At 56.3% G+C, this 26921-nt stretch overlaps 2 protein-coding genes across 14 annotated transcripts in view; one reads left to right on the top strand and one right to left on the bottom strand.

Moving 5' to 3' along the window:
• The window catches only part of EPN2 (epsin 2), an 80603-nt gene extending 74958 nt beyond the window's left edge, over window positions 1-5645 (top strand). For all 3 annotated transcript variants that reach the window (XM_081162329.1, XM_081162330.1, XM_081162328.1), the window contains 2 exons: window positions 777-992; window positions 3144-5645. In XM_081162329.1, coding sequence (XP_081018455.1) covers window positions 777-992; window positions 3144-3442 — 515 coding nt within the window. In that variant the 3' untranslated portion in view covers window positions 3443-5645. The remainder of the gene's footprint in view (window positions 1-776; window positions 993-3143) is intronic.
• A 2673-nt stretch (window positions 5646-8318) lies between these two features.
• On the bottom strand, window positions 8319-26193 carry B9D1 (B9 domain containing 1). 11 transcript variants are annotated; one of them, XM_081162343.1, is made up of 7 exons: window positions 25969-26175; window positions 24261-24329; window positions 21633-21744; window positions 17054-17150; window positions 15749-15811; window positions 12126-12193; window positions 8319-8775 (listed from the first exon to the last, which is right to left on the bottom strand). In XM_081162343.1, exons 1-7 carry the CDS (start codon window positions 26029-26031, stop codon window positions 8744-8746), a joined length of 504 nt encoding a protein of 167 aa, XP_081018469.1. In that variant the 5' UTR covers window positions 26032-26175; the 3' UTR covers window positions 8319-8743. The 11 variants fall into 11 exon arrangements, with proteins under 11 accessions (XP_081018469.1, XP_081018459.1, XP_081018461.1 ...); XM_081162335.1 differs by lacking the exon at window positions 12126-12193 and adding an exon at window positions 24699-24799 and having other exon boundaries at window positions 8429-8775; window positions 25969-26040; XM_081162338.1 differs by lacking the exon at window positions 8319-8775 and adding an exon at window positions 11490-11763 and having other exon boundaries at window positions 25969-26193.
• Between the last annotated feature and the right edge of the window lie 728 nt (window positions 26194-26921).

Raw genomic sequence — 26921 nt, 5'->3', positions numbered from 1 at the left:
AATCCTGCCCCACCTGTATAGACTAACAGATTAAGAAGGTTTTCTCATACCATTAAAAATTCTGCAGAAAGTATTTCACATCTGTGTAGTATCTGTATTGCTCAGCACAGTTCATTTAATCTTTATTCTGGGAGGACACTTGAGGTTGGTTTCAGGTTTGCTGATGTCAATAACACGGCAGCAAGTGTCACCGGGCCTGAGTCCGTGGCCACATCTGCATTATTTCCCGAAGCTGGATTCCTAGAAATGGGCTCACAGAGTGGAGCATGACCATTTTTAAGAACCTCTGTGCCACGTTCCCACCGGCCTGTCTCAGCACACCCTCTATTGGCTGGATTTTTAAAAATAATTCGCTTTCTTCTAACTATCAAGAAATTCATGTTCATTGTAGAAAATGAAAACATTACAAACATAAATTACCGTGCCTAGCCGCCAGCCCAAGGCACCGTCTTACACTGGAGGATGTGCTGTGCTCACTGTTCAGTCCCCGCTTTCTCATTTCAAATGCTGATAAGCTCGCTCTCCTCCTTGTCTGGGCTCCTCTGTCCCTGCACTCGGCCCGGTTATCTGTACAGTGGGTTGTGTAGCCTGCCCTGTGGCTAACTCTGTCACCAGCTGGTGGCTATTGGAAACAACACTGCAATGAACACCCCCATTCTCTTCACAGCCCCATGGGGAATTGCGGGTGCTCTGGGGTTGGCTGGCAGCCTTGGATGCAAGAGCCTTGGGACCTGCCCTCCACGTTAACCGTGTCTGTGTATGTCCTTGTCTTGTAGCTGAGGCCATGGCCTCTCTGCCATCTCAAAAAAATGGAACTACAAGCCCCGACCCCTTTGAGTCTCAGCCCCAGACCATGGCCTCGAGCAAGCCCAACAGCGCCCGGAAAACCCCAGAGTCCTTCCTGGGTCCCAACGCAGCCCTGGTGAACCTGGACTCGCTGGTGACCAGGCCAGCCCCGCCGGCCCAGACCCTCAACCCTTTCCTGGCTCCAGGTATGCTCCTCCGGGCGCCGCCTCTGCGGCCTGCCCTTCCTGAAGCGTTGTGGTGGGCCGCCCCCACCCCATGAGCGCCATCTCAGGCCCAAACCTCCCTGGGTCTAGGAAATCGTGGAGCCAGCAGGACACCTGAACAGCATTTTGGCTCTCCTGGGCCTTAATGGGGGGCCTGTGAAAGCGGCTATTAGCTTGAGGGGAGTGAGAAACAGCGCCTCCTTTCAGTTGAGACCACTGAGCAGAAGCTGCCCTGACTTGGAGCCCCAGCCAGGGAGACTGTCGAGTGAGCGCCAGTTCTCGGGGTGCTGGGGTGAGGGAGAGTGCACTTTGCTGCCCTTCATTCCCCGTCAGGTGGAATGTCACTGGGCCCTTAGCTGGGCTATCCTGCAGGGACCCGAGGACCATCACTTCACCCCTGCTGCTGGATTCTGTCTTTCCTGGGGCCGGGCACTCCACCCTCCCACCCCCCTAAATTCATTCTCCTGCTGGTGGGTTCTGTCTAAAGACCTGCTCTCCACCCTCAGATTCCATATGGACTGCAGGGCAAGCCTCTGGCCCTTGCATTAGTGTCCAAGTGTTGTGGCCTCGCCCTGCTGTCCCCTCCCTGAGTGCTCGGACCCTCAGCTGTGCCGAGCTCCTGACATTTGTCATGCAGACACATTCTGTTTCCTCTACCTGCAGTGACCTCCCTCTCCCCCAGTAGGAAGTCACATCATCATATCTGTCCTTTAGTGCCCATCCCAGACGGCTCTCTTCCTCTAGGGAAACCTTCCATCCCCACAGATTTCCCAGCAGGGCCTTGGGCTCCCCAAAGGCAAGAACTTGTCACATTCAAGGGGTTCAGCCCCAGACCTGCCCCCTGATGAAGGGACCTGAAGGTCTGGACCACTGCCCCTGATGGGACCCTGCAGAGAAGGACCCCAGGACTTAGAGGGTGGACTTTGGGGACCCTAGGGCAGAAGTGGATGTGTGCAGTGCCTTGTCCTGCCCCACCCTGCAGCCCCGAAACCGGTGAGGTGGTTACCCACAGGGGCAGTGGCACCATGGCTCCTGCTCCCTGGATGGAGCTATCGAACAGAACCAGTTCCCTAAGCCAGCATGAACCCCTGCCCCTCCCGCAGGAGTCCTGCTGGCAGGTTGTGTCCATCGTGTCTCCTCCAGGCTTTTGGGGAGGGGGGATTGTCAGGGTCTAGGGGCAGCTGTGGTCTCTGGGACTGAAGCCAAGATGGAGGATGTTTGGGCAGCCCTGCTGGATCTCCAGGGCTGTTTCCAGGTCACACAGGTGGCTCTAGTCTGTTGTCATTGGTGGGGTCCTGGCTCTAACCCTTCTAAGCTGGGGGCCTCAAGCATGTCACTGTCCTGCTCTGCAGTCTGTTTGGTCATCTCTAGCTGGGGTGGTCTGAGGGCTGCATCCTAGGTTACTTAAGGAGGGGCTGATGCAAGAGTGTCAGGAATCCCCTCCGCAGGCCTGCCTCTCGCGCGAGCGGGCAGTGCAGCTGGGGTGACTTGCTGGGGTGCCCTTGCCGGGCAGCCTTGTGAGCAGGAGCTGGGCTGCTTGGGAGACTCAGTGCCAGCAGCTTCGGCGTTTTTTGGCAGAGTGTCAATAGATGTTTTTGCTAAAAGGGGGAAAAGGCTTTCTGATGTGAGATTAATTCTGGAAATACTGGGTAAGACAGAGCTGCATCTGCGTCTTGACTGTAGGACTTCTCAGAGCCATTGGGGTTCCAGGGTACAGCGTGGGGACTGCCACTGTCAGGCCACATGCTGTGGTTTCCCCTCCCCCTTTGCCCCTCTCTCTCCTGGGCACCTGTTGACATGGAGCAAATGGGACAGGGGAGCAATGCCAGCTGTTGGCTGCTGAGGGAGCCCTGGAGTGCAGCCCTGAGGGAGCTGGAGCCCTCCGAGCCGGGCATATTCCTGGCACTGCCTTGTTTAGGCTTTGTGACCTTGGACAAGTCACTTGGCTTCTCCAAGTCACAGCCTTAGTCCCCTCATCCAAACAGCAGATTCCTTCAGGGAGCAGACATGTCTCCGTGTGTCAGCTGGTGCTGCTGCAGGCTCTGTGGACAGTGGGGACCAGGATGCACCCAACCCTGGTCTTGGGGATGGGAACGATTCTGACGATCCACTGGCCTCCTGCTCTCTCCCCAGGCGCAGCTGTGGCTTCGGGCCCTGTCAACCCATTCCAGGTGAACCAGCCCCAGCCGCCGACACTGAACCAGCTGCGGGGCAGCCCAGTATTGGGGACCAGCACGTCCTTCGGGCCTGGCCCAAATGTGGAGCCCATGGCTATGGCCTCTGTGGCCTCCACAGCATCACACCCAGCTCTAGGGGCCAGCAGTTCCTCCCTGACGCCACTGGGCCCTGCCACAATGAACATGGTGGGCAGCATAGGCATCCCCCCTTCGGCAGCTCAGGCTACTGGCACAACCAACCCTTTCCTTCTCTAGTTCCCAGGCCTGGGACCTGCCACACAGCACATGCCATGAGCACCTGTGCCGAGGACGCCGAGCAGGGACTCTCACTGTGGAATGGTGCCCAAGGTTGGGGTGGGTTAGGGCTTTCCAGTCTATTCCTGGTAGAAGGGTTGTCTGTACAAATAGCCCCGTCCCCAGGCTAGAGCCGGGCGGGCATGCTGAGCTGGCAGATCCAGCACGGGCTCTGCACACCTGGCGCCTGCTCTTCGGTCCCCGGCCTGCAGCTTGAGGCCCAAGAAAGCCCTGACCCACCCAGCCACCCTCACCTCCTCCTCCCAGGTGCAGGCAGGGTCCTGGATCCCATGGGGGTCACCAGCTCTCCAGGGCCTTGGTCAAGGAGGCAGGAGTCCTCAGGGTGGCCTTTGCCTTTAGCCTCAGCCTGAGGGTCTCGGGGACACCATCTCGCCCAGGACTTGGGGTGGCCGCCTTGTCTTTGCCCTTCCCCCCCAGCCCTGCCGACACCCCAGGCAGTCCCAGGCGTGGTTGGAATGAAGTGCTGGCTCCACTAGACACTGACCTTTAGGGGAAGTGGTTGTGCATAGTTTTCTTTGACTCATGTATGAGTTCAAAGTAAACACCACCACCGGGAACAACTCGCGTCAAATCCACTAGAGCAAGCTTTAAACTAACCTGAGCATAACCCCGCCACGCGGCTCTGTGCTTGTACACGTTTGCACATATTTTGTTTAGTACAGTTTCATATTTGAGTTTGCAGAGTTATCTAATAGTCTTTTTTTGGCTAATATTTTTATAATGTGGTTCTTATTTAACTGTCTAGTTTTGATAGAATTTACCAGGTCTGGCCGAATTAAGATATTGGCACATGTCATGTTAGTAGTTTAAATTCTCTTATTTATGGTTTTAACTCTGTAAGAAATTTTAAATAGGAAGAGAAAAAATGCCTTATGGGAAAACTAAAGCAGATTCTTTATAGGGAAAAATACGAGAATTTGATTACACTTAAAAGATGATGTTTATTTAAAAAAAACAGAAACAACTACAACAGTAACAAAAAACACTGTAGCCTCCAGTTGCCTTTTCCTTTAATTCCCTTTTTTGGTGAATTACCAAACTGATTGACTTTCAGCCTTTTAGGCTAGATGCTAAGAAAGAAGCTATTTTTCTTACTGATATACCAGCATCAAGAAAGTTAAAGAAAAAATCCAGTGTATGAATGTGACTCACCAGTCTTACCACTAATTCCGTTGTGTAACCGAAGGCCCATGTGGCTGACGGGCTCCGTTTCCCATGGGGATGAGACAGGAGAGGCGTCTTGGACCCGTGTCCGCCATCTCCTGTCTTACCCCTCCCTTGGGGTAGAGATGGGGAGCGTGTGGAGAGGCAGTTGTCTGGGGGCAATGGCACTTCCTTGCCCCTGGCTCCCTGGGGTCTCATGGCTGAGATGGGTGAGGCACGAGGGCTGGCCCTGACCCACCCACCTTCTAACGCCAGACACACATCACGGACCTAGAACCGTAACCCCTGACGTTGGCGACGAGGAAGCGTGGCCCTCACACAGGACAGGCGCTGCCCACGGCCCTAAAGCCTCCCTCCCTCCACCGCCCCTACGTGTTAGGTCGGAACTAAAGACAGAAAAGGCGCTGCTCCCCAGGGCGGGGCCGTGCCCCCAGCTTGCCTCACCTTCCACCGTGGGTTCCTCCCTGTCACCCCAAGGGCAGCTGACCACTGGCCAGCCTCCGTCTGGGCGGGTCTGCCCCTTAGCGCTGGCACAGGGAGGCGTGAGGCAAGCAGGCTGCAGCTGGTTCAGAGCCGCCCCCAGGCCCGCTCCCGTTTCCTGTTCCCTACTCACCAGTGTTGCTCCCTGAGGTCCCCTGGGGCTGGGTTGGGGGGGGCAGTGGACTCAGGCAGGGTGCTTCCCCAGGGGCTGTGGCCTGGCCACCTCCCAGGTGAGACTGCACTCACTGCTTGGGTCAGAGACACTTTCTAACAGCTCTCAGGCCACCCAGGCTGTCCCTGGGCACCTGTCCCTGTTGCCCACTGCACTGATCATGAAGCCGCCAGCCACTGCCACACGGCGGCCGTGCTCCCTCCTGAAGGGCACCTGGTAGGGGCCTCCCAGCCATTTTCTCAGTCCCAGGGGCCGGTAGCTGGTTTTGAACTTGGGTTCACTCTTGATACTTTACTGTATAAATATAATTTATCATTTGTATCATGATGCGGTCTCTGGCTGTGTCCTTCCCCCACCCCCATCTTTATCAGTCCTGTGATAGGAGAGGGGTGGGCAGGCTGGGGAGCCGGGTCCTGCCTGGAATCCAGTTTGACCTGTGGTTGGCAAGGCCATTGACAGCCCCGATGGCTGAGCGAGCCTCTGGATGTCCGGAAGGAGAGGGGCTGGGAGCAGCCTTCAGGACACTGCGCCCAGGGGTCTGCAGGCATGGAGGTGGGGGTGCTGACCCTGGTCCTGCCCCCACGCTGTGGTGGGGGGTACACTTCCCCGCCTGTGTACTGGCCAGGCTGTGTCCACGCCACCGGAGAGCTGCTCCTTCAGACCTGCCTGGCCAGCCTGCACATTCTCGAGGGGTGATCATCACAGCCACAGGCTCTTACAAATTTACTGTGGCAATAGTGGACTGGTGCAGGGGCCCTGTTCCCCTCAGAGCCTATGACCAGAGGAGGGAGAGGTGTCCAACTGTACAGGGAAGGCAGCCATGGGCAGAAGGAAACAAGGTGGTGGTGCTGAGGGAGGCTTGAGGCGGCCCTTTCTAGCCACCTCTGTGCTGAAGCCCTGGCTTCCTTGTGCCCACTCAGGAAGCAGGACTTGACATGGGCCCTGGGAGGGTTTGCCAGAGCCTGCAGCAGCTGGGAGTCCACTCAGGACAGGTGAGGGTGCCCTAGGGTGCTTCTGGTTGGGCAGCTGTCCAAGTAGTGACTGGGGACTCCAGCTGCTCTCATCTGTGACCCTGCCACCTTCCACACAGTCTTGAAGGCTGCCATGCAAGGGACTGAGTAAGCAGAGCCGGAGGTGGGGAGATTTCTCAGGGGCCAGGCCTGCAAGCACGTGACTTCCACCCTGTCCCTGCACCAGAACTGCTCTCGGCTCCACCTAGTGCAGGGTTCAGGAAATGCAGGGGCGGGAAATGGTCTTGGTTAGCTCACGGCCGTCTGTCACGTGGCCCTCTAGTCGCCAAGTCCTTCATTCACTCTTTTTCTCACACATAGGTCATATACCCCCTCCCAAGGGAGACATCCATGGGACCCATCAGTCAGTCACCTGTAGAATCAGGAGAGATGATAAATGGTGGTTAAGCTACAAAGCTCAGGCAGTTTGTTAAGACAGCGATATACACGTGGGTGGACGCGTGCGCACGCCCTGCCCAGCGGGAAGCTGCTCGCTCTCCCTGCTGCCTTACCCGTGCTTCTCCCACTCAGTGGTAGCTGCTGGGAGGTCGTTTGGAATAATGGTGCTAGTGCCGTCTCGTTAGCCTGGTATTTGCCAAAAGGCAGTTACCTGTCAAAGTAAGTCACTGGGCCTCTATGGCTCAAAGCATTGTCCAGTCTTAGCCTTTCCTGTATGAGTTCTAGGAAGTTCCCTTTCCCAATCTTTTGATATTAAACATTTTTGGATTCTCTTTATTTCTTGTCTTTTCCGCTTGCAAACCGGCCAGTTCTATCCTGAGTGCACCTCTGCTGTGGTAGCTTTTCACAGGAGCCAGCACTCCCCGTGCCTCCCAGCAACTACCCCTTGCACCGGAGCCAGCGGCTCACCGGGCACAGCCTGCCCGGGCTAGCAGGAGGCGCCCCTGAAGTTCTCTGCCCTCCTAATAGGGTTGTCCTGCTGCCCAGTGTTTTGTCCGAATTCTTCCTGCCTCCACCCACCGCCAGGCCAATACGCATCGGTTTGTTTTGTTTGGGTTACAGCAGAAACCCACTCCTGATACCATTTTCCATCTCAGACTAGAATAGGTCCCACAGGAACAAATACACCCCAACTACGGCTGAGTGCAGTTTTCTCACCAAATGCCCAGTGGCGATGTTCCCGGCAGCGCCCTCGTGATGGGCCACCTTTCACACCTGGCCCGGCTCTGGGAGGTTGTCCATGGGTCACATCTCTGTGTGGGGAACATCCTCTCAGCTCACACTCTCAGCCAGCCGGTCACGTGCGCCCACTTAGCTACAGGGGCCTGGGCACGGTCTCCCCACAAGCCCAGGAGAAAAAGGTGTCCTGGTGACAGCTTTATCATGGGAGGGTGGGAGGAACAGCAAGGGGTAGGCTTGGGGGCCACAAGCCTGGGCTGCTCTCAGATGGTCGCAGATCCCACCCCACTGCCCCTTCAGAGGCGGGAACAGGGCGCTCAGCCCCGAGGCTGCTCCCTGAGCCATTCTGTCCCTCGGCTGGGAAGAAGCGGCGGGAGTGCTCCCAGGTGGTGGTAACACTCCGCTTGAAGGCCTGGGCATCATTTGCCAAAACTCGGCGCGGAGCACACTGAAGAGCTGAAAGAGCATTCGGCTGAGCCACCCAGAGGCCAGCGTTCGCTAGCCAGTGAGGCGCTTGCTGGCCTACGCAGGCGCTCTGCTGCTGTCAGCCGCGGATTTTGAAATGCACCAAGAGCAGGATGGCTCGGAGAGGAGCTGGGCGGCAGTGAAAACTCGGACAGCCCGGCCAGGCGTGGCTCAGCGGGTGAGCATCGGCCTAGGATCCGGAAGATCGGGGTTCGAGTCCAGGTCAGGGCACATGCCCGGGTTGCGGGCTCGATCCCCAGTCGGGGGTGTGCAGGAGGCGGCTGGTCAGTGACTCTCTCATCATGGATGTTTCTCTCTCTACCTCTCCCTTCCTCTCTCTGAAATCAATAAAGACATATTTTTTAAAAAACACACAAAAAACACTAGGAAAAGTAATGGGAGACTCCGGGTGGTTGGCATGTGGGTGCTCCCTGTAGAAGTATTTCAACTTTTTAATAATAAAATGTTGAAAAATAGAAATTTAAACATAATAAGAGGGTTAACCGCCGTGTTAAAGGGACTCGAGAGGTTCCTGGCATGGGAGCAGGTGAGGACAGGGACCGAGAGAACCCAGACCCTCGGAAGCTGCAGCAGGAGGCAGGGAGTGGAGCAGCACGTGGCCCGTGCGTCCCCGACGAGCAGATGCGGAGGCTGGTGGCAGATCCTGCGGAGTGCGGCCTGAGGGGGGCTGTGGGGTGGCCCCGCGAGAAGGCGAAGGGCGTGGGCCTCGCCCTGGGGCGGCATCTCTGGAGCAGATGCTGGCTGGTGCCGGATGTGGCGCGAAGGTGAGGGAGCTCTGGCCTTCCCGTCTCCTCAGGAGCTCTTCAGGTGAGGGGCAAAGGGGACTGAGGGTGTGAGGGGAGAAAAGGTGACAGTGAGTTTTCTCAGATGCACGAGGGGACCAAGGAAATGGAGGGGCAGCTTGCCAGCATTTGGAGGGACGCCTGGCTGTGGACATAGCGGGGGCAGTCCGCAGGCTGGATGTCCTGACTAGGCCCTGGCCCTCAGCAGGTGGCCCTAGGTTCCCCCAGGACTGAGGTCGGCCAGGCAAGGAGAAAGCGAGGGACGGCGTGGGCCGAGGGTGGGGAGGGAGGCGCACACTGACGTGACCTGAGTGTCCATGCCGACCCCAAACCCTCCTGCACCTGCCGGTTTGACTTTGAATGTCCTTCCCTAAGGGTGGACCCAACCTGGCAGAGCGGCCATCTCCCGCCACCTGCTGCATTTGTAAAGCAGGCAGCACCTGACCCAAGTGAGGCGCTGACCTCGGTTCCCTTAGACGGTCAAATGAAAAATGACAACAGCTCACACAGTAGCCATCGGGGTGAATGAATCACAATTATACCTAATTTTTGGTCGGATCAGCAAAAGATACATTTCTCGGTGTTCCGCAGTTTTAGTCATTGGTTTACGTGCTGGGATATGAAAGGGCCGTCACTGTTAGAGAACAGGGCCGCTAGACCCTCCTCTCAGTGGACGTACAGCCCACCACGACTAGCACATCAAAGAGCAGAGCGCCCATCGTCCCGTCGCCCGAGGACCTCCCTTGACGCTGGCAGTACAGCTGACCCACCCCGTGGCTCGGTCGAGCTGAATCCGACTCCTGTGCTTTCCTTCGATCTTGAGGATCAGAATGAAATCTTGTCCTGAGATGCCGACAGGACACCCCGCTGTAAAGCTCCCCCTGCTGTTCCTTAATGAACGCGCCCTGAAGTTGGCTTCTCCCTTCACAAAGGACGTGGCCGCGCGGCGGGCACACCGAGCGGGAGGCTGTCCCTCGGGGGACTGCACCTGCCGGCGTGTTACACCGTCATCGCCAGCGAGTTGCTGCTGACACAGCAGTACAACGATCCGCACGGGCGCCCCGAGGACATGTTACTCAAGAGATGGCCCTACTCAGGAATCGAAGCTCCGGGAAGAGCCTGGGTCCCTGGGAGGCTTCCAGCGTCTGAAACCAGCCCGGGCCATGGCCGTGTGGCTGTGGCTTGGAGTGTCCCGTGCACGGGAGGTGGTGGCTTTGATTCCTGGTCGACACATAGTTAGGCTGCGGGTTCAGTCCCTGATTGGGGCGCGTACAGGAGCCAGCCGCTCGATGTATCTCACATCGATGTTTTTTCTTCTCTCCCTTTCCCTTCCTCCCTCTCTAAAAATAACAAAATCAGCTTGCAGAACACACAATGGAAGGCACTTCCTAGGAGCATAGAGAAAAGTTGACTTTAAATTAAATCTCTTGTCATCTTTACAATAAATCTGCAGCTGTTTGAAAAAAGAGGCGCACGAATGACTGTGAATTCTAAACTGGGCAGGGAGGGCTAAGGGGTTGGTTGGTGGCTCAGGGGACCTGGGCGGAAGGGACTGTTGGTGTGGGGACCACAGGAAAGGCTCTGCACAGGGTAGGAATGGTCGGGGGCAGGACGCTTGGATGCGCCCTTTAGAGACGCAGTCATTGGTCACAAGAAGCAGGCTCTGGCCATGGAGGGTACTGAAGGGCACGGGTCAAGCTCACGCAAGGGAGAGGCTGAGAAGACAAGCTGTGGGAAGGATCGCCACGTGGTCAGTGACACTGCTGTGAACAGCCAGCTGGAGGGAAAGAAGGCAGTGGCGTCTCTGGTGGACAGAAGTGTGGCCCCATGGCCGGGCATCGGGCACTGTGACGGGGAAGGAGGAAGTGCTCACGGGGCGCCAGGGCACAGGCCCCATTTCTAAGTTCATGGTACATGACGTGGGGACCTAAGGGCCAGAGGTGGAGGGAGCTTCTCAATCAGCAAAGGTTGGAATCACAGGAATTTTGCTGATGACTGAGTTCCAGGGGCACAGTGAGTTGGGGGCAGGAGATGGACAGGTCCCTGAGCAGTTAAACTTCTGGTGCTGAGAGAACTGTCAAGGGCAGAGCAGGGCCTCTCCTGCGGTCTCCTAGAGCACGTTCAGATTACAGCAGGGCAATGTGGTGCTGGGGCTGCGGGTCCTCGGGCTGCAGGGCAGGGGCTGAGGAGCCTGGGGCAGGCGCTGTGCGGCTCCCCTAAGCCCTGGTGGTGCGCAGGCTGGGAGGAGCCTGGGCAAGCTCTGCGCCCCGTCCCCAGAGGGTGCACTTGCAGCTGTGGGCAGTGGGGGACACCGTCTCTGCCAGGCCCAGGGCGTGTGCAGGGAGAAGGTAAGAAGGCCCAGCCTTGGGCTGTGGGCAGGTGAGGCAGTGCAGTGGGGCCTGTGTGCTGAGAACCCTGCTCAGTCCGGGGTCCTGGTGACCGGGAGCGCCTTCCTCTCCTGCCGTGAGACTTGCCTGCGGGTGGGTGTTCAGCCCCGTCCTTGGAGCCGAGGCGGGGGCGGGCAGAGGGCTGGTTGGGGACCTCTCCATCCACCCCCTGCCAACAGGACATTCCCCTTGATACCGAGGAAGGTTGGGGGTCGTGGAGCTTGACTGGTGCGACACACGGGTATGACTGGGAGACAGCAGTGCGAGACACAGGCAGGCCCTGGCCGGCTCGGGGAAAGGCTACAGGCCAGAGGGGCCTGCTGCCGTGGGGAGGGGCTAAAGGGGAGATGATGCAGCCCCAGGCCTGGGTTCCATAACAAAGCAACAATTTATTTTATAAAAATACCCCCCCAACTGCACTGGAGTCAGGCAGATGGATGGAGGTCGACGCCTGGCACGGTGGGAGCCACTCGGCCTGGCTGCTGCTCGGCCCAAGACGGTCACTGGGGGAGGCCCTGGGGCAGGCTGAGCCCCGAGACACCTTGCATATCCGGAGGCCCAGTGTCGTAGCCCAGCTTCCTCATGTCCTTGGTCACCACATTGAAGAGAAGAGTGACAAAGCCCTGGGAGCGGACGCGGGTCACTGGGGACAGAAGGGAGCATCAGCAGGCTGGGGCAGAGGCAGAGCCAGGCTACTCTGGACTCTCAGTCTGTGACCTGCCTGTGGAATGACGACAGTCCCTGGCTTGGACGCAGCACTGGGAAGTGAAGGGGCTGTATGGAGACAGACAGACAGGGCAACCCCTTGGTGCTCCAGCCAGGCCTGTGTCCGGGAGATGCTCTGAGAAAGTCCCTGGGTCCTGTTCCTGCAGAGCCAGCATCTGCAGGCCTGGCAGGTCCCTGGCTCCCCCCCGACCCCATCTGTCTCCAGGGGGTTCACCTAGTCCCTCTCCAGCTCCAACCTGTCTATGGGGTGAGGGGTGGGACTGGGGGACCAAGCTTTACCTTCCCGGCCTTCACCCTGAGCCACCACCTTGGGGTCTGTGTACTCAGGCCGCCGTCCCATGAACCAGCTGAAAAGACAGAACACCAGGTGAGCCAAGCCAAGGCCCAGGGACCCCCACAGATGCTAAAGTGGGCTCTCTCCTTGCTTCAGAAACCAGCAGCCCTCCCCCCTGCAACAAGGGTCAGGCCCTTAGAGGAAGCTTCAAACACCCTCCCACCCCACCCCCACCTGGGCCTGTCTGGAGGCGAGGCCAGGCCTGCAGCTCCACCAGCCGCCCATCCTGAAACTGTGGAAATACCAGCGGTGATAGTGGCAGAGGTTGGAGAGGGTGGGAGACCTGGGGCTAGTGTGACCCCCAGCCTCCCCGGAAGCGCCCCATCCCAGAGTCCACATCTGGGATCCCACTGTGGGATCCAGGACAAGCTCCTTCCCACCTCTGAGCCCCAACACCTTCAACAGTGGTGAGATAATACTGGTGCCACCTCTGGGGTTGAGGGGAAGGCACTGGCCCACGGCCACAGCAAACACGAACCTGCCATCCCGTCTATGCCTCCTGCTCTGGGACACCAAGGACGCGCCTGCTGTGCTGACGAGCACCATCTAACTGCAGCCACCTGGTAAGGGGCGCAGCACTGGGCAAAGGTACCCTGACACCCCGCTGCCACTTGCCCCTCCAGCAGCTAAGAGAGGTCCAGAGACTTGCCCGAGGCCGCCACAGGAGTGCTGGAGCTGGGCCTGACTGGGGCCTCTGTGCCATCCCCGCCCTCCTGGCTCCAGACCTGGCTCAGACCCAGGAGCTAGGCAGCTCCTTCCAGAGCAGCAGCCTCACCTCTGACACAGCCACTGAGCCGGAAACAGCTGGGTGCGCTGCTCCCCGCTGGTGTGTCAGGCAGCTGCCCTGTCCCGGAGCCTCTGGCTTTGGGGATTTCACAGGCAGTGCAGTATGGGGCACCTGGGCAACTTGCGGCCTCCCGTGTGGAAGGACTGAGGCACCATGAGCCGCAGAGTTTCCTGTGCCCTGGAGAGGCCTGCCCTCAGCCCTCCTGGGACAGCAGCTGGCCTGCAGGAGGTGGGGTGGGTCTCCCCCAGCCCAGCCCACCCTGACATTCGGCTGGGCTCGAGGAGGACACCAGTACCCACCAGGCTGCCAGCTCCCACTGCTGGACAATGGAGGAGCTGCCTAGTTTATTCACAGGCTGTGTGGAGAAGTAGTGCAGGGCTCACTGACTCCCAGCCCCAAGGAAGGGGACAGGGAGGAAGACAGGGAACCCAGGATCCAGCCAGGGCTGGATGGGTGAGTCACTGCCTCTCTGTGCCTCAGTTTCTCCATCCAAGGAGTAGGGCTCTAACAGCACCCACCTCAGAGGTTGCTGTGAGCACCAAGGCAGGGAAGCAGCCCCCACCAGCCTGGCACAACCCAAGTGCGAATATGGAGTGACCACAGCCACTGCACCTCTCCTGAGGTTGACAAGGGCTGTTTGCTCATGGACATGGGTGGGAGCAGAGGCACAGTGTTCAGGGCACACAGCAGGGAAGGGCCCCGCAGGCTGGAGGACCTGAGCAGGGAGAGGTGAGTGGGGAGAGGTCTCGAGGTCAGCAGGGCCAAAGAGCATGTGGCCTGGAGGCCTTCTAGTTGAAGTTAATCCTAAACACACAGATGTGCCTAAGTAGTTTCTAAAGTTGTGTTTCAGGAAAACGTTTTTCATTGCTATGTGAAGACTAGGCTGGAGGTACTGTCAAGGGCTGGATAACAGCCCCAAAGATATCAGGTCCTAGTCCCTAGGACTGTGAGTGTGACCTTATTTGGAGAAAGGTGATTACAGTGAGAATCTTAGCACGGGCACAACGTCCTGGCCTATCCAGGTGGGTCCTAGATGCCACCAGCAATGACCTCCTGAGAGGCAGAGGGAGATTTGATACACCCAGGCCATGTGACCGGAGGCAGAGACTGGAGCCAGGGAAGGAGCTGGAAGAGGGGAGGACTCTCCCGAGCCTGGGAAAGTGCATGTGCAGCCCAGCGCAGCAATACCGACTCTGCACTGCAGCTTCTAGGGATATAAGAAATCAGTTTGCTGTTAAGCCACCAAGTTCGTGGTAATTTGTTACAGCGGCCACAGGAGACGAGCACTGGGCAGAGCAGAGTGTGCGCGGGCAGGCCAGGTAGGCTGAGGAGGAAGCAGCGGGGAGGCAGTGGGAGAGAAAGGGGCCCTGGAGAATGTCTGGGACCTGGGACAGAGGAGGTGGGGAGGGAGGGGCTGGGCCAACAGGGGTCTCCATGGACCCCTTGTCTGGGAAGATTTTGTCACCAAACTGTCTTCACTAATCAGACCTCTCCCAGTTTTTGTGACCAGCACATTCTGCCTTGACCAGCTGAGAGGTCCGGCAAAGGACAGGAGAGGCCGCCTGCCCCAAGGTGGGAGATGTCAGCAGAAACCCCGGCTGTTTTGCAAGCAACAGGTCTACCTTCTTCAGCACCAGACCCTCTCCTCAAGTGGAGGCCGAGACGCCCCTTGGAGCTGTGGGATGTGCGGCAGCGCAAACCCCAGCCAGGGTGGCCATGTGGACTCTCATAGCCCTCGCCCTCCCTGCACCTGAGGATGGGCACTGCCCCTGCTTCCCCAGCAGCCCCACCCATGGTGGTGGCCTCCCTGAGGGGCTTCTAGGGGCAGTACCCAAATTCTACCCTCCCCAGGCCTTGGAACTCAGTGAGGCCTCAGTTCAGGCCCAACGCTGTCCCTCTGCCCAGGTCTCCCTGATCTGGCCAGGCCTGCAGGAGCTGTTTGTCAGCTGCCGCCCAGAGCCCAGGGGGTCCCCCATTTCCCCTTGTCCTGCTTGTGAACAGGGGTCCAGGGCCCATTTCTGGCTGACCTGCTGGGGAGCAGCAAAGGCTTGTAGCTGAGCTGAACCGACGGAGGCTTCTGTCCCCCACCTCTGGCCAGTCAGCCAGGGCCTAATGATCCTCCCATTCCTACTGGATGTGGTAAGCAGCACAAGGCCTGGGGCTCAGCCTCCCATGACATCTGGCCACAGGCTCTCCCTACAGGCCCTGTGTCCTGCTCCTGCTGCCGCCTCTGCCCCCAACCACCTCCACCATCCCCTGGCTCACCACCTATGGGCCACACGCACCTCCTGGCTGCTCCTCACAGGCTAAGTCCACCATCTCTGAAGGGCCTTGCACAGGCTTGTCCCTGAGCCTGGAACATTCTTCCAGATCCCTACGTGGGCCCCTCACCTCAGCTCCAGCCTCTGCTCAGGTGCCACCTCCTCACATGAGGGCTTTTAGCAGCTGACTGGCATAGTGGCCTATTGTGATGGCCACTATTGTACATGGTTCGGCTCTCACTGCTGTAGCCTCCATCCTGCCATTTTAATGTCACATTATGTCACGAGCACTTTCCCAGCTGACAAGTTTTCCTCTGCTTTGATGCAAAGACTTTTAACAGGGTCCAGAGTAAAACTGCATGGCCTTATTCTGCTGGGACTTTTCCATTTGTCCCAAAGCAGGAGCAGCTGGAAGACTGGGCAAGGTTACCTGGCGCAAGGGAGGGGCGAGTGTGACATCCCTCCTCTACTACACTCCCAAGGTCAGAAAGAAGGGTTGGGTGGCATGTAGGAAACTCACCTTGTGAACTTTTGCAGCTTAGATGTAGACTCCGGGACAAACATGGGGATGGTCCTCTTATGCCTGAAACAAATGTTTTCACAGACAGTTGTGCTGAGCAGCAAAGTGATGAAACTGAACCTTCTGCGAGCAGCAAGCAGGGGGTAGGGGCACTCACAGACCAGAGGGACTGCACCACACTGACTGCACCTGTGGGCCTGGGCTTGGCACTAAGCGTTGGGAGGCCCAATGGACATGGTGGACTGGGCTCAACCTTGTAGAACTCAGTCTCATGAGAGTTTTGTTTCTTTTGAGGGGTCAGAAGAATGCTAAGGGTTACAGACCTCACACCTGAGGTCTGGGCTCCCACTGAGCCCCTGAGAGAGCCCTTGCCTTCTCCAGATGTCCAAATACTCTGCTGTCTTCCAGGCTCTGTGGATGCCCTTCCCCCAGGAAGCCCCTGACAAATCCCTGGACCTTGGCCCTGCTGTGGTCACCCGCCCTAGTTGTCTAGCCTCAGAGCCTGCGGGCCTATCCCTGCCCTCCTGGGCCCTCCCTCCTCTCTACCTGCCTCCCCTGGCATCTTGTACTTTCTGTTTTAACAATGTCCAGAGCATTCAGTACACCGCTGTCATCCTCCTCTCTGCCTTCTCTAGATGGATGCCCATCCTTCAAGGCCAGCTGACCTTGGCTGCCCTCTGTGCCCCAGAATCCTGTCTATACCCTCTCAACTGTGCTTAACACATTGTTTGCGGGTAGTTTTTATCGCACGCTGTACTACCAGTCAACATAAAACGTATAAATACGTTTCCCGCATACAATGTGTTAAAAGAGCTGCGTCTCTCCATCTATGTCAACTGCTCTGGGGGCTTCTGAGGACAGAGCTCACGTGGCCACACATGTGTCTGACACATCTGTGTCCTCTGACGCCAGCAGAGCCGGGCGCGGAAGGTGCATTGATGAGGGCTTGCAGGGCACTGAGGGAAGAGATGAAGGAATGAGTGAACTCCACACCCTAACTGCCCGGGACCCTCTGTAGTGGATCCAGCAACCTAAGGACACCCCAGCGTTCCCTGTACGGTCTTCCTGCACTCCCCACCCCTCATGGTCTTTGGGTGGCAGCGTGAACCTCACCCACTTGGGTCTCCTTCTAGATATGGGCTGTGTCCCCCTGCACCCAAACTGAGCTGCACTCAGCATATTCCTGGCCTAGAGGTAAAGTCTGTCCCAGGAAAAGCCCTGCTGGGGACGCCCAGGTTCCTAAGGCAGAATGGCTCAGTGAGGGACGGGCTGTGGCCCAGGGAGCAGGTCGTAGAGAGTACCTACCTGCCAGGTGAGAAGGGCACGTGCACTGCCCCATAGCCCCGGACCACGTCATTCCCGAACACATCTGGTCCATAGACGCTGAGCACAATCTGTGGCCCTGGGGAAGGACAAGGCGTCAGCATGATGGAAACTTGGGAAAAGGGCTGGGTATGGGAGGGAGGAGGGTGCTCAGAGCCCCAGGGGCAGGGGCTTACAGAGCAGGTGTAGACATGGGACCCCTTCCGCACCAGGGAGGCGAGGGTGGTAGTGAGGGGAACCAGAACCTGGTGGCCAGGCCCCTTGCTTGGCTGGAAGCCGAGTGTCCCAGAGCCAGGGAGCTGCCCCAATTCTGTCATTAGACAAACACAGAAGGGTCTCCAGAGGCCCATTCAAGGTGGGCGCCAAGGGCTTCTCTCAGGAGCATCTTTTCTGATGGAAGCAATAAGACTCCAGCATGTGACATGACTCACAGGCCAGAGGGGCCGGTTCTGGGTGTCTGAGGGAAAGGTCAGAGAGAAAGCAAAGGCCTTCCACGCGCCTTCCTTTAAATGCGGTGGTACCTGAGCTCCGAATGGGATCTGTTCCAGGAGACCGTTCGAGCTCTGAAACCTTCGAAAACTGAGGGTCCACAGCCGACAGCTGGGCCTCAGGACTTCGCCCTCAGCGGGAGCCGCCGGGCATGTTCGACTTCGAGGCGGGTTCCAAAACCGGAGCACTGCCTCCTGGGTTCATGGCCTTTGTAACCCGAAATGTTCCTCAGGGGAGACGCTCGAAAACCGAGGCACCACTGTATTAACAATTACGCCCTGGCTGCTGTGGCTGTGGCTGTGCGTCATCCCGTGCACCGAAAGGCTGCTGGTTACTCGGTCAGGACACAAGCCTGGGCTGCAGGCTTGAACCCCGGTAGGGGGTGTGCAGGAGGCAGCCGACCGATGTTTCTCTCATGGATGTTTGTATCTCTCCCTCTCCCTTCCTCTCTCTCTAAAAATCAATAAAAATATATTAACGCTTACAACTGTTCCCCGTTTACATCTACATTTCAGATCCTTTCATCTCCATCTGTGTTTTTGTCCCCTGGATGCAGAGGACAGATCACTGCTCCAGGAGACAGGTGAGGCAGTGAGGCTCTGATCCTGCAGCCACTAGCACTAGCCTCGGGCAACGACCTCACCTAAGATGCCTGGAGTAGGGCCTGATGCAGAGGAAGTGCTCAGTGTTAGGGAAAGGTTGGGACCCTTCCTGTCACTGCCCTCCAAAGGTAACCACTATTCTGAATTTTATGAAACCACTTCTTTTCTCTAAGGTTTCACTGCCGATGAAAGCATCCCAAACAAGCGAGTACTTTGGTTCTATCCACTTTTTTGAACTTATATAAAACCATACAGTACCTATATTTTTGTGTCCAGCTTCTTTAATTCAGCATGTCTGTGAGACTCCTTCAAGTTGTTTCTCACAGACTCCACTTGCTCTCAGGGCTGGACCACATCCAGCCTGCGGACAATCACAGGGCTCAGGTCCCCCAGGGCTGACGGACACGTGGTGAGGCCAGGGACTCTGCTCTTCCAGGACGAGCTCCCGTCACACACGTGCACACATTTCTATTGGGCATGTATCCAAGGGACTCACCCAGGGTTCACCCTCATTCAGTCTTCAAAGATAATGCCGAGCCATTTTCCAAAGGGGTCGCATCCCCCACACGAGTTATCTGAGCCCTTTCCTCCACGTCTTTACCAAAGTTTGTTCTCAATATAATAGGAGCTATGCTGGGGAGCAATTGGGGCAGCCGGCTCTGCTCCCATTTGCCTTTTCCTTGACTGTATCTGTTCTTACTGAAGAGAGCTTGACACTTTGTGCTGGTTTTGGCTACTGAAGTGCCTGCTCAAGTCTCTTGCCCCTTTTTCTACAACATGGTTTCTTTCTCGTGGATTTGTAATGTGTGCATTTTGTCACTTGTCTTTCCACACTATCTTCTGATGACTAGAAGCCCTGAACTTGCAGTCAAATCTATGAATGTCCTTTAAAGTCTCCTTCCCAGCGCCATGGCTCCAGGGCTCCACGCTGTCTTCCTGAAGCTCAGTTTGCTTTCACATTAACATTTATAGACCACTTGGAATTAACGTTTGTGTACGTGTAACATGAAGTAGGGATCTTGTTCCATTTTCTACCCTGTGCACATCCAATTGTCCCAGCACCATTTACCAAATATTCTCAAACACACACGACAAGAAAGACGCTCCCTGCTGCCCGGCAGTACCCCTGGCCCGAGCCCGCTGTCTCATGGCACAGGGCTGGGCTCTCTGTGCACATCTGTCTTATGTCAAACGACACTGCCCTGGTTACCACACTTTACCTGGGGAAACTTTTTTCTGTCAAGAGCCATTTGGATATTTATAACATTTTGGGGGCCATACAAAATTATCAACTTAAAAATTAGCTATGGAAAAAACTAGATTTATTGAATTTTGAGTCCCACCTGCAGTTGCCTTGGCAGGGCCAGGCCAAATGATTTTGGTCCACAGGCCGGACATTCCCCACCCCTGAATTAAAGCTTCAGATCCGGGAGCTATATCTTGATATTATAAATAACTCATTTTGAAGTATCATTTTTTGCCCAGCTGATGTGGCTCAGTGGTTGAGCACTGAACTATGACCCAGATCTCGGTTCAATTCCGGGTCAGGGCACATGCCTGGGTTGCAGGCTTCATCCCCAGCAGGGGGCGTGCAGGAGGCAGCCTGATCAATGACTCTCTCATCATTGATGTTTCTCTCTCTCTCTCTCCCTTCCTCTCTCTGAAATCAATAAAAATATACTTCTTTTTAAAAACAGTAACATTTTCTATTTACTTTTTATACAGAATCGAATATTTATATATTCTTATTCTTATACAAAAAGTAACTGATTCTTGTATATTAATCTTATAAATGGAATGCATGCCAATGTATCAATTCTAATTATTTGTAGATTACTTTGGAAATTCTAACCAGGTCACCTGTGCATAATGAGTTTTGCTCTTCTTTTCTAATCCTTACACCTTTTATTTGTACAGTGTTAGTGATAACAAGCATCCTGATCTCAGAGGGAAATCTTTCGACAGTTCACTAAAAAAAGTGATGTTTCCTCCAAGTTTTTTGTAGATAGCCTTTACTGGATTAAGGAACCTTCCCCCTATTCCTATTCTGCTAAGTCTTTATCAAGAATGGATACTGAATTTTATCACATTTTCTTTTCAACATGGTAAATCACATTGGTTTACTTTAGATGCTACCCAAGCTTTGTATTTCTAAAATAAACACTACTTGCAAAATAAACACTACTTGCTCATGTGTTATCATCTTTTGTACCCTACTAGATTCAATTTGCAAATATTTTGTTTGGGAGTTTTGCAACCATGGTCAGGGTCTGGGATGGCCAGGAGCTGGGCTACAATCTCAGGGGCTGGTAAACCTCCACTCCTTCCTCATTCCAGGGCACAGCTCCTGAGGCCAGGGCCCAGGTTGGCAGGATTTACCTGAGGCCCACCCAACCCCTTCCAGAGCTCTGCATGCCCATCCCTGTGCCCTGGACCCAGGGAGGCTGCCAGAAGTCTCGGTCCCCCTCTCAGGCCCCTTGGGACCGGTTTGCTCCCAGATCCTGGCCTGGCAACTCACTACTTTACTAGCTGTCTGATGCCTTCAAGGGGTTTTTTTTTTTGGTTTTTCCTTTTAATATTTTATTTGCCTATCCTTGCTGTCCTCAGCAAGAGGAAGATGGTCATTATCTAGTGCCCGGTTCCAGGAAGCCATGGAAGCTTCTTGCTCATGGAGGATGACAACAGGATGGTCACCCCTGCCCAGGACCACCAGGCAACCCTGCTCCAGACCCTCTGCACCTGGTGAACCTGGGCCTGGCCAAGTGCAGCAGGAAGGCCTACACTAGGAAATCAAGTGATCCTGGAACTAAATCCATGCTCTGCTCCTCGGTGTAAAGCTGAAGGCAAGTAACATCTTTTTTTAGTCTGTTTCCTACTATGGGGAAATAAATGGAGAGCGATCTACCCACAGACAGGACAAGCCCACACGGGGAGAGTACTCACAGCCCCATAGAGCTAACCCAGGCTTAGCACAGCAGGTAGGAAGTAAATATTGGGGAGCCTTTTGGAAGAAGGTCAGAGGTAGGGTGTAGGAAAGGTGTCCTGGGCAGGGCAATGGCACGAACCACAGCTCAGGGACTTGCACAGCAGGAGCGGGTGGCTCAGGCTCTGCTGGAGCATGTGACAGAAAGCTGAGGGCATGACAGCTCCCAGCTCCCTGCAGCCCTGGACGCCAGCGCTGCCTTCGCAGCACAGAGCTACCCAAGGCTTCAGGCTGGGGCCCCACCTGATTCACTCTGAACTTCCAAAATGTCAACTGCACAGTGTGGAGATGAACTGGGGTGGGAGGGGGAAGAAATGGAGGAAAATGGCCAGAGGGCGGAGAACACATTATAAAGCTTGTGCAAGGGCCCAGGTAATGGGTAATAAAGATCTGAGTGTCGACGGTGGTGGGCAGGGTGAGCCTGAGACTGCCCTGCAGTGCCCCTGCCATGCACCCCCCCATTCCCGAAGGGCCCCTGCCAACTCACAGCCAAATGGGTTGGTGCTTTTAAAGGTGACGTCGATGGGGAAGTTCCACACCAGCATCTGCCGTACATCTTGGCTCTTAGACGTGATCTGTGAGATCCCTTCCTCCAGACCCTGTGAGGACAATGACACCGACAGCTAGTGTCCAAGCCCCAGGCAGTCATACTTTTCCGTTATATGGGTAGGCAAGTGGGAGGGCTGTTTTTTCCCCTACCTTCTGTCAAAACACTAACTTCCAAACAGAGGGAACTAAGAGATACTGGAGCAGTTCCTCTCTTTTAAGGCTGCATTTCATTAGAGATTGGCACCTTCAAAAGCCAACCTCCACCTGTGTACAAGATCGCATCCCCTCTTGCCTCACTGAGGGGAATGCTCCAGCGGTTGTTTCTCTCCTAGAGAACCCGTTTTACCCAGCTCCTTCTCACTGGCATGCACATGTGTTCTTTTCCCTATCACAAAACAATATCCACCTGACTTTACTTCCTCCTGCACCCATCAAGCCATGCCTGCTCCCCTTAAGAGCAACCTTGACAGAGCTGTCGACACTCACCGGTACAATTCCATCCTTGCTTTTCTTCTGTGAACCCACTGAAATCTGACTGCTGGTCCCACTCTCCCAAACGGTTTTTGTAAATACTGCCAGTGACCTCGGCACCTACGGCCACTTCTCTGTCCTCATTTTATTTGGCCCGCTACTGGCATCTGATACAGCTAATCACTTCCTGGCACCCCTCCTTCCACCTGGTTTCTGGGGCACCTCATATCCTGGGCCTTTCCTCCTCCCAGTGGCTCCCACACATTCTTCCTGCGGAAGCATCCCGAAGCACAGTCTTTGGGAACTTCTTTATCTGAACTTGGGATGTCATCAGTCTCCAGGTTTTCGACATGGTCTGTGTGGCTATAACTCCTAAACTCATTATCTCCAACCTGGTCCTGGCCGCTGAACTCCAGGTCAGCACTGTCCCGTCTCCACTGCTGATTGCACGTCTCCAGCTGGATAGCTAGTGGGAACCTTAACACACACCAGGCCGAGCTCTAGAGAGCTCTCCCGACTCTGTTCCATCCACAGCAACTCTACTTCCAAGTGCTCAGGCTAAAAATCTTGGTGTTGCCCGGCTGAGCGTGGCTCAGTGGTTGAGCGTCGACCTAGGATCCAGGCAATCGGGGTTCGATTCCCGGTCAGGGCACATGCCCGGGTTGAGGGCTAAGCAGCCGATCAATGACTCTCCCATCATTGATGTTTCTATCTCTCTCTCTCCCTCTCCTTTCCTCTCTCTGAAATCAATAAAGATATATTTAAAAAATTAATTAATTAATTAAATAAAATAAAAATCTTGGTGTTATTCTTAACTGCTTTCTCTCATGCCCCACATCTGTCCGAAGGAAAACATGTTGGTCCCATCTTCAAAATACACTTGAAATTCAACTGCCTCTCGCCCTCTCTGCTGCTTCTCCTTGCCCACACTGCCATCTTCCCCACCTATTTACAGGTGATGGTCTCCCTGCTTTGGCCCTTCTCCCCCCAGTCTACTCTGAACAAAGCCAAAGGATCTTTTAAAAACATGTCAGATGACCTTTTCTCTCTGTTCAAAACTCTCTGAGGGAGTCCCACCCCGTGTGAAGGTCATGGTCCCTATTCTGACCTACCACAGCCTCTAAGATCTCCCTGGGCCTCCCTGCTTCATCCCAACCATGCCCCTTGCTCACTCTGTCCACCGCCACCCTGGCCTCCTCACTGTTCCCGAACATGCCAGGCACACTCCTGCCTCAGAGCCCTCACACTCTGCACCTTCTTACCTGGCACGTTCTTGCCACAAATGTCGACATGGATTGTCCCCTCACTTCCTTCAGATCTTTACTCGAAAGTTACCTTCTCAGTGAGGCCTTTCCTGACCACTGTATTTGAATTCCAGTCTCCCCTTCCTCACTACTTTCTCCTCAGCACTTAGGACTAGGTAACATAGTAGAATGTTCACTACTTACTGTCTGTCTCTCAACAAGAATGTGCACTCCAGGAAGACAGGGATTTCTGTCTGGCTTTGTTCACAATAGCCCCAGCACACAGAAGACTCTTAATAGTTATTCAGTCAGTGGGCACATAGAAAATGAGCATTGTCATCTCAGATCTACAGATGAGGAAACACACTCCACTGCCAGGAGGATTAATAAGAGCTCTGCAAACAGTAAAATGTGGTATAGGCTGAAGTGGCCACCACAGTCCGTCTCCTGGTGGAGACAGACTGTGCCCTGGGAAGTCTTGAAGGGAGAGCTCCGGAGTCCTCCCCACAGGCTGAGGGGGTCAAACAATGCATGGGCTGGCCCAGGAGGCCTACAGCTCAGGTTGGCACTCCGGGGCCTCGCTGAACTGCCCCTACATTTCTGTTTGCTGTCACGTGCAAGCTCCTAGGATAGGGCATATAAGCGAGCACAGCCTTGGGGGATGGAGCAGTGAGCCCAATGGTGTTTGCATTCTCCACTCCAACTTGACCAGAACAAACTCATTTTGGGTCCCCTCTGAACTTGGTGTCTATCTTTCAAATGGTTCTGAACTGGGAAAGGAAGGGGTGTGTTTGAAACCTTCGGAAACTCCAAGTCATGAAGGCTGTGAGGTAGGCTCGAGTCCAGCTTACCGCTGTGGGGGCCCAGTCATGGCCATACACAAAGCAGTACTTGCAGTAGAGATCGTCGTACTCAGGAAACTGTGGAAACAAGCACACAGGTTCGGTTTATGGGAACTCATGCCGAGGCCCATGCGTTGGCTAGGCAGGTAGAGCCAACAGTAATTCTGAACTTGAGACACCTGGGCTAGGACCTGAGTGCCAGCCATGGAGGTGAACATGGAGTTCAGCACTGCGGCTCGAGGTGTGGGAGTTCATAGGAGAGTCCCAAGCTGCTACTGCCCCTGGGCCTTTGCTCAGGCTCTACCTTCTGTCTGACATGCCTTTCCCAGTCCTTCATCTGGCAAACTCCTGCTCATCCTTCAAACCTTACCCTTCAGGAAGGCTGTCCTAACTTCCATGGCTTGGCTCTTTCGGCCCCTGGTGCTTCCCTCCATCACAGCATTTCACCTTGTTTATTCCTGTGAGCCCCATTACACTGTGAGCAAGGAACAGGTTTGATGTCTTTCTGTGTTCCCAGCGCCTGACTCGGGGGTGGTGGCAGAGGAGATCTAAGGAAATGGTGCAGAATTGAAAGGTCTGAGAACCCAGGGTGCTATCAGGACACAGAGAACATGCATGGCTGGAGCTGAAGATCTGAAGGGTGGAAGGGGCCCAGAGCAGAGGGGGAGGCAGAGGGAATGGGTGCTGAGAGTATAGACACACAATCCAGCCCAGCTGAGGGCCCCTAATGGAGCCTGAAAGGGCAGCTTAGCAAAGCTGTGCCCTTGCAAAGACCCGGTTCAAATCCTAGTTTGCCACTATTGGGGAAGTTTTCCCATCTGTAAAATGGAGATGTTAGGAATATCTACTACACAGGGTTGTAATGAGGAGTGACTGAGCAGTGCAGCACGCCAAGCTCGGCCCATAGCAAACACCTGGTGTGTGTGTGTGTGTGTGTGTGTGTGTGTGTGTAGTATATATAAACAGTACGTAATATATAAAGTATAAGCCTGTAGGCGGATGGAGAGTAGTGAGTGTGTGTGTGTGTGTGTGTAGTATATATAAACAGTACGTAATATATAGTGCAAGCGCGCAGGCGGGTGGGGGGGAGTGTGTGAGTGTGTGTGTGTGTGTGTGTGTGTGTGTGTGTAGTATATATAAACAGTACATAATATATAGTGTAAGCGCCCAGGAGGGTGGAGGGGGTGTGTGTGGGGGGGGTATATATAAACAGTACATAATATGTAGTGTAAGCGCGCAGGCGGGTGGAGAGTAGCGCCCCCTTGCGCCTGACAGACACATCCTCCCTGGACCACTCCAGGGCACTACCACCGTTGGGTCAGATGAGCCAAATCCTCTCCATCTAACGCCAGCTCCCGGGCCTGAGAGCTCGGCGCGCGGCGCAGGCGCAGGACCCTTCGCTAGAGGACAGGCCAAGTGCGGGCCGCCCAGGCTCCGCCGGTTAAGCCCGCGATGGGCTCCTAACAACGCGCGCACGACCCGAGCCCGGGCCTCAGCCTGGCCGAGCGTGACCTCGGCGCCAGGTCAATCTGTCGGTGTTGAACCCGCACACGGGGTGGAGGGTGACCAGCAGCCTCGCGCCGAGCTTCTCCACGGCCGGTGTCCCTCCCCCGCCTACCGAGGATGACGAGCCTCTTCAGGGCCGCACGGCCCTAAGGCTGCGGGGCGGCCTCGGGGGAGCTTGGGGGCGGGCCCCGCAGGGTCCGCGGCCGCTCACCTGGGCGCTCTCCACCTGCCCGCTCACCATAAGCAGGAAGACGCTGGGGCCCGCGGCCGCCATGGCGGGGGCGCCGGGAACCACCCAGGTGGCGCGCGCGACGCTAAGAGGCGCCCTAGTTGCCCTGGAAACAGACGGCGCGGCACGCGGGACACGTTTCCTGAAAGCGGCACCTTCGGCGCAGCCAGCGGCTTTCCTCTCCGCGGGAATGCCGGGAGGTCTGCGCGGGGCGGGGCCGGGCGGGCGTGGGGGCCGGGTGCAGGCGTCGACCCTTACTGCGCAGGCGCGTCCGCTCGCCCGCCCGCCTGCCCCGCTCCCCGCGGGGCGCGCCGTTCCCGCGGGCGCTGCGGAAGCCAAGTGTCCCGGCGGCCCTGGGCCGCGAGACGTCGCTGTGGCGCTGCGGCGCCGGCGGCCGCGGGAGGAGCCTGCTGGGCGTGGCCGCGGCCCGGGCCCGCGGCGCCGAAGCGGGAGTGCTGCGGGCTCGGGCGAGGCGGGGCCGCCGGGCGCTGAGGAGGCCGGCTGGGGCCGCGCTGCGCCCGCGTCCAGGGCGTGCTCGCCTTGTGGCTTTTGAGACCCTCGCCTTTAAGAAGCTTGTTAAACTGGCAGGAGCATCAAGAATCCTAAAATCCAAGCCGCCGCTCCTCGGTGTGAAGCTGAGAGCCTGAGGCGCTCGGCGGGCGGCGCCTGGCAGCCCAGCCCCGGCGCTCAAGGGCAGAGGGCCCGGCGGGGGGCGCGCCCGGGTGGTGAGGGCGCCACAGCCCCGGGTTCGGCCCGGCGCCCGCTCACCCCCGGTCGGAGTGGGGCGCGCCCGGGTGGTGAGGGCGCCACAGCCCCGGGTTCGGCCCGGCGCCCCCTCACCCCCGGTCGGCCGCCGCTTCCGCCAGCGCAGGGCTGCGGTTCCGCTCCCACTCAGTGGTTTGTGGTCGCACTCGGTTGTTAATCCTCCCTGGAGG

This window comes from Miniopterus schreibersii, assembly GCF_964146895.1.
Source record: "Miniopterus schreibersii genome assembly, chromosome: 16".
Taxonomy (NCBI): domain Eukaryota; kingdom Metazoa; phylum Chordata; class Mammalia; order Chiroptera; family Miniopteridae; genus Miniopterus; species Miniopterus schreibersii.
This window is presented reverse-complemented; position numbering and strand designations above follow the sequence as displayed.